Genomic DNA, 10,570 nt, shown 5'->3' on the forward strand with positions numbered 1-10,570 from the left:
CTATGGAGCCTCACTAGCTGTCTATGAAGCCTCACTAGCTGTCTATGAAGCCTCACTAGCTTAAACTGTCAAAGGAGGTAATTTTTGTCATGATTATGATAATGCTGGACTGCTCAGAACTAGCCATGTGGACTATTTTATGTCACAGAAATCAGCAAAAGTTATTGGGCTTCCTTTATTCTTATTGACTGCTTAAAGAAAGAGTAATGAAGCAAGCTACACTTAAGAATGATCTATAACCATTATATTCTGAGTAGCCCAAGAAACTGATAATGCATTTTTTTAACGACTGTATGTGTATGTATACTGAAAGGTGATGTTAGGAGTCCTTCCTCAATCTCTCTCCACCTTATTTATATTCATGGTTTTTTTGACACAGAGTTTCTCTGTGTAGCCCTGGCTGTCCTGGAACTCATTCTACGGACCAGGCTGGCCTCGAACTTGAAGAGATCCGCCTGCCTCTGGCTCCCAAGTGCTGGCTTTAAAGGCATGGACCACCACTACCCAGCCATCCATGTTATTTTGAGGCTGTGGTGTCTCTCTGAACCTGGAACTTACCAACTAGTGAGGCTGGTGAGCCAAGGAATTCCAGGGATCCATTGTATCTCTACCTCCTTAGCACTGGGATTACTGACTAGTACCTGTAGCCCTGGCTTTCATGGAAGTTCCAGGGTTCCAAACTCAGGCCCTCATTTTTGCCGACAAGAAAGCAGACTGTCACCTCCCTATCCTCAGACCGAGTATTCTAACAGCATTGTGTGTGTGTGTGTGTGTGTGTGTGTGTGTGTGTGTGTGTGTGTTGGGTGTTTACAGGTTTCCTAGAGTCTTTTTGTATTCCCAAGTAAGTCAAGAATTAACTCCCAGGGCTAAGTCAACTAAGTTGATTAAGAATACATATTGCCCTTGCCAACAGGACCTGAACTCAATTCCCAGCACCAACACCAGGCAGCTTATAACTCCAACTCTACAAAATCTGACACATCTGGCCTCTACAGGTACAGCCACTCATGTGCACATACCCACACGCATACATATAATTTTTTAAAAAATTAAATATTTTTTAAAAAAACATGTCCCAAACTTGTTGACAATTTCCAGTACCAAATAAACTGCAAGATGACAGAAATACAGAAATGCCATAACAATCCCTACTAAGTCTAACCGAGGTCGAAATCAAAGCATTACCCTGACAAACAGCAATGTTTTCCCAGAGTCACAGAGACCAACGAAGAGAACAGCTCTCTGACTGCTCTTTCGGCTCCAGATGAACTTCCAGAACACTGCAAAAAAAAAGAGAAAGGCAGCCTTCATTTTCAAAAGACACTAATAGGCATTTACGACAAAAACGCGTTCACCTGTACTTTCATTGTCATACGGATTAGGGTCAGTTTTGGTAGGAACCCACTGAGCGCCCGTCACTATCGATTGTAAACTTTTCCACGTCTATTTCCCTCACCCGAAATGTGGGACTTCAAGTATACACAGAACGATGGATCTGAGAAAAATCAGCAGCTCGCTAAATTTGATTGGTGGATTTCTACTCTGCCTTAGAACCTCAGTAGCCCAGAGCCCAGCTCAGACACGAGTGGCTCAAAGTTAGAGTGAGCGACGGCGGCCGCAGCACACTGCGCTCAAGCACACAGGGGCGACTCAGGTAAATAGTCCTGTCCCAAGAGCCAGGTCACTTCAGCGTCCCCTTTCGACACTGTTCGGGTCTAGAAGATGAGTGGCAGAAGAGGGGACCCAGCCGTCCGTCTCCCCGGCCTGCGGAGCCAAGCCACCCCGTCCTCGCTGCGAACACCGGTCGCCTCACCCAGCGTCAGCAGCACCGCCAATAGCGCCACCGCCACGGACAGCAGCGTCGGATCCCTCTGCTGCAACTCCTGTCGTAAAGAGTCGAGATAAGGTTGGAAGGCGCCCCCGGCGCCATCCCCAACACGCCGGGTGTTCGCGGAAGCCATGAAAGAGGTGCGTGGTCTTGCCCGGCCGCCAAAGATACGTGGCCCTAGGCTCCACGCCGCGGCGAGGCGCGGAGCATCACGGGAGTGGTAGTTCCTTAGAGGTATATCGGGCTACGAGCCTTGAGGAGCTCCAAGTGCCTGATGGGAGTTGGAGTTTTTGGTTTCTACAACCCAATTACCTAGTGTTTTTATACCGTCATGCTTTGAGACATGTATGTATTGACTCAGTCTTTGTGGAGTTTTCCCCTTGCATTTAAAAAAAAAATCTTTGGAGAATTTCATACATTAGCATGTGTTTTGGTCAAACCCAACCCCTACTCCCATTTCATTTCGATTTTTGAAAGAACGATGAATTTGAGCAAAATTAATGGCTGCAAAACTTCATTTGAGGATTTCTACTCTGCCATTACATGGGATGAAATTTATGAGATGTTTTACCACAGTATAATGTGACCGGAGATGTGATGGAATCACGAAGAGTCCACAAAGACACGTCGAGTCCTTTATGAGATCAGAGAAAAGTAGCTAGAGATGGAACTGAATCTTAGAAGACGTGTTAACCTATGCTGCTGAAGGGATGGAAAATTTTAACTTGGCCCCGAAAACTCAGCCTGGGGCCCTCTGGCCCAGTTGGAGTAAGAAAAACAGGAACTCCACCTCCCACTTTTCGTGAAGCTAGCTAACCATAAGAGCAGATGGTCTGGGTAAACAGTTCTAAGAAAAACAGGTACACCCCTGACCCTGAACCTGATGTTATGCTAAGATAGTGCGGGTCGATTTTAAAGGAGCCAATGAGAATGCTGTGTTTCCCACCCCCTTGGTTGTGTTTTTACCCTATAAAAGCTGAAGTTTTTTTACTGTTTGGGACCGATCTCCTCTACCCCTGCATGGGATACTAGTGAAGCCCCAGTGCACTGGTTTTGAATAAATCCTCTTGCTGTTTGCATTAAGACTTGTTTCTCGTGAGTGATTTGGGGTGGAATCACGTCGTTGCCCGTCGAGCAGTGGGGTCCTCACTCTGAGGGTCTTACACTGCCAACTAAAGAAAACAGAAAAAGATTCACAGAAGAGAAGCATGAGTAAAAGCCAGTGACATATGAGAAACTTGGTAACTCTGTGTCCTTCATTGAAACGCCCAGTACGGAAAACTCAAATGGCTGCATTTTAAAAAGCAATCTGGCCGGGCAGTGGTGGTGCACTCCTTTAATCCCAGAATTTGGGAGGCAGAAACAGGCAGATTTCTGAGTTCGAGGCCAGCCTGGTCTACAGAGGAGTTCCGGGACAGGCCGGGCTATAAAGAGAAACCCTTTCTCAGAAAACCAGAAGGAAAAAAAAAAAGCAATCTGGAAAATCAGTTCTTGGGAGGATATAAGGGTGTCGACAATAGATTTAGCTTTCCCACCGAAAGAAAGCAGGTCCTACTCAACCAGGTAGGCCATTTGGGAGGCCTGGAGTAGACACTATTTTTCAGTTTCTCAAGAGGACTTATTTATAAAAGATTTTTATCAGAACTCTCCTACTTAAGATTTCAGCAAGTAATCGAAAACATTAAAAAATGTGAGCTTCAATTTAAAAACATCTGCGGGTCAGAAGTGACCAAGCCTAGGGGGCCATTTACAGTCTCTGTCATTAAGTAACTTGTCATTGTTTTAAAATATTTACAGGTCTGACTGGGAGATGACGTGAAAAGTCAGTGTCACTTAAAGACTAAACTTTGTTACAATGTCACATTACCACATAAAACCCCAACTCCTGTAGGCACCAGAAAGGGAGGAATTAAGACTCCCCCTTTCTCTCTAGTGTGGCACTGAGTGATTGGGTAGGAAATGAAGCAAAGTTGTTAAAGTTTGAGTTTGGAAGGTTCACAATGTGATTTAGATTTAGATACATCCTCCAAAAGCAGACCGCAGAGGAGGAGAAGCACATTTCAGGCCACTCACTTGGTCTTATTATCACCAGATACTGAGTCGCTGGTTACAAACTATGTAAAAGAATGATTAACCTGTCCATTTAAGCAAAAATGGCAGAAAATCAGATGGAAACGTTTATAGGAATCAGACCTGGAGGGGTTTTGTGTGCTGTGCTGAAGAACCTAGAGTTTACTCAAAAGTGTAACAATAAGCCGAAGGTGGGATGGATAATTGGCAGATCTATGGAGAACTTTGACTGGAAAGAGTAAAGACTGAGGCTGGGGCATCAATGGGAGTCTCCTGTAGCATTAAGGCAAAGATACTTGGAGTCTAACACAGGATAAAAGTGTGAAATAGGGGATTGGAGACAGGGCTTCTCTGCTCTTCCAGAGGTCCTGAGTTCAATTCCCAGCAACCACATGGTGGCTCATAGCCATCTGTAATGGGATCTGATGCCCTCTTCTGGTGTGTCTGAAGACAGCTACAGTGTACTCACATACATGATAAACAAACACTAATAGTGTGAAATAGAGAGTACAAATTTTTGAGATATTTAAAAGTTAAAATATATAGGTTGTAATCACTAAAATATATAAACGAAGCTAGTAGGAGAATAGTCAAGCCTGCATCCTAAAACTTTAGTGTTAGGTGACATGAAAGGTGAATGTGTTGTTTAGTGAATTAAGGACTTCATTAAGGAAGAGTGGGGCCCCAGTGAGAAAAGGAGGCTAAAATGAAAACTGTCTATGTCATGTCTCAGGGGCTTCTGAAAAATCTGAAAGCCACTATCAGGCAAGTGGTAGAATGAAAAGATAAAAAAAGTACCACAAATGTGTGCTTGGTTTTCATTTGGGAGTCAGGAATCAATTGAGCCTTTTGGGGAGTTCCTGAGTCAGTGACATAGAAATAAACATGTCTGGCAGTTGTCAATAGAATCTTTTGTGTCGCCGGGCAGTGGTGGCACATGCCTTTAATCCCAGCACTTGGGAGGCAGAGGCAGGTGGATTTCTGAGTTTGAGGCCAGCCTGGTCTACAGAGTGAGTTCCAGGACAGCAAGGGCTATACAGAGAAACCCTGTCTCGAAAAAAAAAAAAAAAAGAAAAAGAAAAGAATCTTTTGTGTCAGAGAAGCCTCTCCAGTAAGGCTTCTGGATGAATGTGAGCTCAGGGCTCTGGGAGTGTGGGGAAGAGGTTATGGAAGGCTATGGTTGGCATGGAAATGAACACAATGGGAAGAATCTCTAATGGAATAAGCACTTTCTGGTGTTAGCATCTAAGTATGCTTAATATACTCAGAACTCAGAATTAATATACAAAGACTCAGAGCTCCAACTTTCACATCGGGGAAACTGAGGAAGGGTTTGAGTGATCCTTCCTATAAGTACATCAGTAGAGGCAGAGCCAAGGTTTTGGTTATAGGCAGTTAAGCTTCTGTATGTTAACCACTGGCTATAATGTGAGAGGATTCATTTGACACAAGTCAGTAATACAGGCTTCACATTAAAGAGGAGTGTTGAAGACATGCATTTTAACTGGGTAAGTCGCATATTATTAGTAATAGTACCAGAACTATATCAGAATTATAACTATATAACACAATATCAGCACCAGAACTGTCAGTAGACAGTAGACATCATACATTGTTTCCTTTCTTTTTATGGTCCTTAATACACACACACACACACACACGCACACGAACAATAAAACTTCATTTCTTCTTTAGAGATATCACTGTTTGATCCAGACATGGTGGTGATACTCAGAATCCCAGCACTTAGGAGAGTAATTCAGGAGGATGGCCATGACTTTGAGAACAGACTATCTTAGTTACCTTTCTACTGCTGTGAAGAGATGCTGTGACAAAGGGAAGTTATAAAAGAAAACATTTAATTTGGGATTCCAGAGAGTAATAAAGTCCATGACCATCACGGTAAGGAGCATGGCAGTAGGCAGGCAGGCATGGCACTCAATCAGTAGCTGAGAGCTCACATGATAAGGCAACAAACCCAAGGCAGAGAGAGATCTAACTGGAAATGGTGTGGGCTTTAAAAACTTCAAAACCTGACCAACTGACATCTTTCCCTAGTTGCTGTTGTTCTATTACTGTGTAAAGACACATGACCAAGTCAACTTATAGAAGAAAGCATTTAATTGGGAGCTTGTTTATATTTCAGAGAGTGAGTCCATGATCATTGTGGTGGGGAGTGTGGCAGCAGGCAGGCATGGCACTGACACAGTAGCTAACTAAGGGCCTACATCCTGATTCAGGGGCAGAGAATAAGAAACTAGGCCTGGTGTGAGTGTTCAAAACCTCAAAGCCCACTCCAGTGACACGCCTCCATCCAACAAGGCCACACCCCCAATCCTTCCCAAACAATTTCACCAAATGGGAACCAAGCATTCAGATATATGAACCTATAGAGATGTTCTCATTATAGAAACCAGGAGACACTACATCGTGTCCCCTCGATGTCTCTGTCCCATAGGGACCTGACTCTCTCCTGCTTCCTCTCATCCTCAGTCCAACCAGGAAATCATGCTACTTGCCCAGTGATTAGCTCCTTTATTCATTAGAGATGGTTCACAAGAAGTCACCTGAGTACAAGACTCATTCCTCCTTCGAAGCCCCTCCCAGGAGAGTCGAATTAGCATCAAAATACAAGCAACCCCAGGGCTATCCACAACAAATATGCATGTATGTGTAGGTGTGTGTGTGTCTGGGTGTGAGTTTGAACATGTGAGTGTGAGGATTGTGGGCTCTCCTGTGAGTGCTAAGGTTTGTAAATGCTCTCAAATGCTGAGCCATTTCTCTGGCCCCTCTTCGGATTTCTGTTAATATTTTTTAAAAGATATAACTTAATTATTTTTAAATTTGTTTTAATTACATATGAATATACAGGCATGTGTGTCTGGGTGAGTTTGTGCATGTGACTGCCGTACCCAGAGAGTCCATAAAAAGGTGTTGGATCCCCTGGAGTTTGAGTTGGAAGCTGCCTAGTGTAGGTGCTGGGAACTGAATCCACACCCTCTACAAGTGTTGTGTTTTCTAAAAAGATAAGAGAAGCCAGGGATATGTTTGGTGGAAGTGTGGTATGGTGTAGGGGAAGGGGGTGCCTCTGTCGGCCCATGCTGAAGCATCCCTCCACCCTCGAGGTACCAGCCACATACAGCATAGTATATAGACTTGTTTATTTAGGGCATGGGGAGGGGAGTTGAGGGAGTAGAGACAGAGAAAGGCAGAGAGAGAGTAGAGGAATAGAAGCTGGCGACTGAAGAAACACAGGAAACCTGCCCCCATCTCTGTGCATCAAATCCTGCACTCTCCTGCCCTCTGTGCGGAGCCAGAGCAGTTAGTATCCCCCACCCCCCACCCCAACATAGATGCCTCTGGCGTTTGAAGAGGGCAGACAAAAGAGAGCCCAATTTGGCACCCGAATATTGTGATCCTTCTTTTGTGACAGTACTCTCCTGGCGCAGATGGCTCTGACCTTTGAAGGAAGCAGGAGTTCGTATCCTTGAAGTGACAAAAGCCCACTCTTGAGCTATGGGAAAGAAGCAATTAAGTATTCCCAGGCAGCAGTGACGGCATTACAAAAACACGCTGGTCTCTGATAGTGGAATAAGTTATTTCTTCCCAGGTCAAAAAGATCTTTCTCCAGCTTCATGATTCCGCTTCCCTGTCTGAACAAATGCTGTCGTGCTTGAAGGACGGCACTCCCTTTTCCCCTACACAAGTAACAAGGGTCGAGAGCCCCAGTTGATGCATCTTCCTACGTATACATCTAATCCCTAGATTTAGGGGTCGCTCTCCTAACCTGCGTAGCAGGAAGGACAGCGAACTGGGTCCGGGCTCGAATAATAAAAACTCTCTTTATATATTTCATCGGTGTCGCAATTTCTGGCAGCCTCCTGAGGTTCCCGAGAACTAGGCATAACACTATGAGTACTTGGAGAGAGATGGGGAATGGGGAGAGAGGGGAAAGAGGGTAAGGAAGCAAGGGCAAGAGGAGAAAAGAGCAAGAGCAAGAGAGCAAGGAGGGGGAAAGCCACCTCTTTTATAGTGAGTCAGGTTCACTTGGCTGTTGCCAGGTAACTGTGGGGCGGAGCCTAGATGAAATGCCAACAAGAGCAGCATATGCTTGCTCATAATTACTTAGTCATCTCTCCATGTTCTCCCCTCCCCCCTCTCTCTTCCTGCCTCACAATTACAGATGCAGAAGTTAGCTCAAAGCTGTCCCTAAAGCCATATCTTTGCTCTGGTATATCATGGACTCTAACCCTCTGAAAACACAAGCCAAATTAAACACTTTCACTTATAAGTTGCCTTGGTCATGGTGTTCTAACACAGCATAGAGGCTGGTTGTTGAGGTAACTTCTTCACATTGTGTGAAGGTGTGTCTCTGTATTTTCAGTTGTTAATTCTGTCCTGCAGAGAGCTAAATGCTTGCAGGATTCTGGTATTGTCATTTCAAAGGCCCATCATGGGCCTTATATTTGTAAATACCTTCCACAATTGCTCAAATACTTGAAGGTCAGACAGCCCTCTATGCCTGAGGCAATCTAAAAAATGTATCTCACTGCTGATTGATTGAAGAAAGAGTTGACAGCCAATAGCTGGGAAGGAAGTGTAGGGCCAAACTTGTAGGCAGAGAGAGGGATTCAGGGTGAAGAATCCGACAAAGAGAAATTCAGAGACCTTACCTGGAGGGAACAGACTCAAACCAGAGTGGAACAGAAAAGTATAGATCTAGCCACATGGTGGGTCATAGGCTAGAATGCTCAGATTAAGTTTAGAGTAGCTGGAAGATGGCCCAAGCAAAGGGACTAAACTTTAAACTTTATTAAAAGTCGCTGTGTTATTGTAGAGTGAAAAATTATAGATACTGGGTATATAGAATCCTTTTTAGACATATAAAATATTCTTTAGGCTTTCTTTATAAAGACATGGAGAAATCGAGCCATGAAGCAAGTTAAGAATGTGGACAGACTAGTTACGGGAACTGGCTAGAATGCAAGATAGCCAGGTGGAACCAAGCTGAGAACCACAGTGACAGGGCAGGCCGAAGTAACAGGACAGGACCACATTCTTGAGGAAAGATAAGCGTACAGAAAGTTTTCACATGACCCTGACTCACGTAGGTTGGGTTCCTTTGGAATGTTCTGCTATTTTTATGTTATGCCACCTTAACAACCATGAGCCCTCTCCCCATTCCTTGGTTTGTGGTTTTTCCCTTTAAAAACCCCTCTCAAACTGGCTGTCGGGGTCAATTCAGCTCCTGCATGGGCATATGAATTGACCGGCAGCTAGCTGTCACACACCCTAATAAACCTCGCTATTGCTCTGGTACATGGTGTCTCGAGCAGATTACTGGGTGGTCACGACTTTCTGAGACTTGAGTGAGGGTCTCCCCTCTGCGGAGGTCTTCATTATTATACTGTCGTTGGTGGGTGCTAGAAAGTCGTGCTGTAGATGATTCCCTTAGGTCTTGTCTGTTTGCTCATTGGCTTTGTTTAGTTTGTGGTGCTGAGGATCAAACTTGGAGCAAGTCATCTATCACTGAGCTACATCTGCAGCCCCTGCCTTTGATTGGTTGGTTTCTGATTTCTGTAAAACTCTAAGCTATAGATCCACAGGTGGAAGTAAAGGGACATTATAAACCCAATTTGTCCCCATTCAAGGACCCCATTTGACTTCATTTTGAGGACTAGGCCTGATTTCAAAAAAGGTTGTAAGACACCAGCTCCAAGAACAGACCCTAAGTCCCAGAAACCAGGTCCTAAGACACCAGCTCTAGGAACAGACCATAGAATCCACAACAAGATCATACAATCCTCTCTCAAAGAAGAGCCTGGGGATAACCACAACAATGGGGAAATATCTCAGAATGGGCCATCTGCTCTGGGCAGCCCTATTTCATCACATGATTGAGTGCTCATGACACAGGAATGTGGACCACAGGATCACCTGTGACCCCCTAGAGCCCACCAATGAAATTTTAGATTACCTAATCCTTCTAGAGAGTTCCCCCACTCCTATAAGAAAAGAAGGCTTGCATGCCTTTATGTAGGGTTGCCATTGCAAAGAATGTGTGACTCCTGCATGCTGGTTGTTTCTGCAGGATAAAGGCTCTTTGTTTTTGCATACTGTCTGAGTCTGGGGTCCTTCAGCGATTTTCACACCCTTTCAGAAGGAGGCATAGAAGGAGGTTGCTGGAGACTTGGGTCACAATTGTGAGTATGAACGCCCAGAAGTGTGTGCACTGCTAGAAGGGAGTCTGAAAAAGCGAGGGGAACACTGGGTCAAGAGAAGAATTCTTAAGATACTCTGATTGGTAGGATAAACTCACAGGATAAGCTCACAATTTAGATCAGAAATGAACAGAGAGAGGTGGGAATCAAAGAGAATGACCATGTCAGAGAGGGAAAAACATGCCAAGAAAGGGAGAGTACACTCCTGCATGCAGTGCAGGAAACAGGCCTAAGAATAACGAAGTAAAAAAAGTTAAAAAAAAAAAAAAAAGCCGGCAGTGGTGGCGCACGCCTTTAATCCCAGCACTTGGGAGGCAGAGGCAGGCGGATTTCTGAGTTCGAGGTCAGGCTGGTCTACAGAGTGAGTTCCAGAACAGCCAGAGATACACAGAGAAACCCTGTCTTGGAAAAATAAAATAAAATAAAATAAAGAAGTAAGCTGTTTTAAAAG

At 44.5% G+C, this 10,570-nt stretch overlaps 1 protein-coding gene across 1 annotated transcript in view; it reads right to left on the bottom strand.

The window, feature by feature from the left end:
* Srprb (SRP receptor subunit beta) overlaps window positions 1-2,010 on the bottom strand; it is a 14,476-nt gene extending 12,466 nt beyond the window's left edge. Inside the window, exons 1-2 of the mRNA XM_028756736.1 lie at window positions 1,814-2,010; window positions 1,186-1,280 (exon numbers count right to left, since the gene is read on the bottom strand). Of these exons, the coding sequence (XP_028612569.1) occupies window positions 1,186-1,280; window positions 1,814-1,961 (243 nt within the window). The 5' untranslated portion in view covers window positions 1,962-2,010. The remainder of the gene's footprint in view (window positions 1-1,185; window positions 1,281-1,813) is intronic.
* Between the last annotated feature and the right edge of the window lie 8,560 nt (window positions 2,011-10,570).

Source organism: Grammomys surdaster, unplaced genomic scaffold, assembly GCF_004785775.1.
Source record: "Grammomys surdaster isolate TR1022 unplaced genomic scaffold, NIH_TR_1.0 126131, whole genome shotgun sequence".
In the NCBI taxonomy this organism is placed as follows: domain Eukaryota; kingdom Metazoa; phylum Chordata; class Mammalia; order Rodentia; family Muridae; genus Grammomys; species Grammomys surdaster.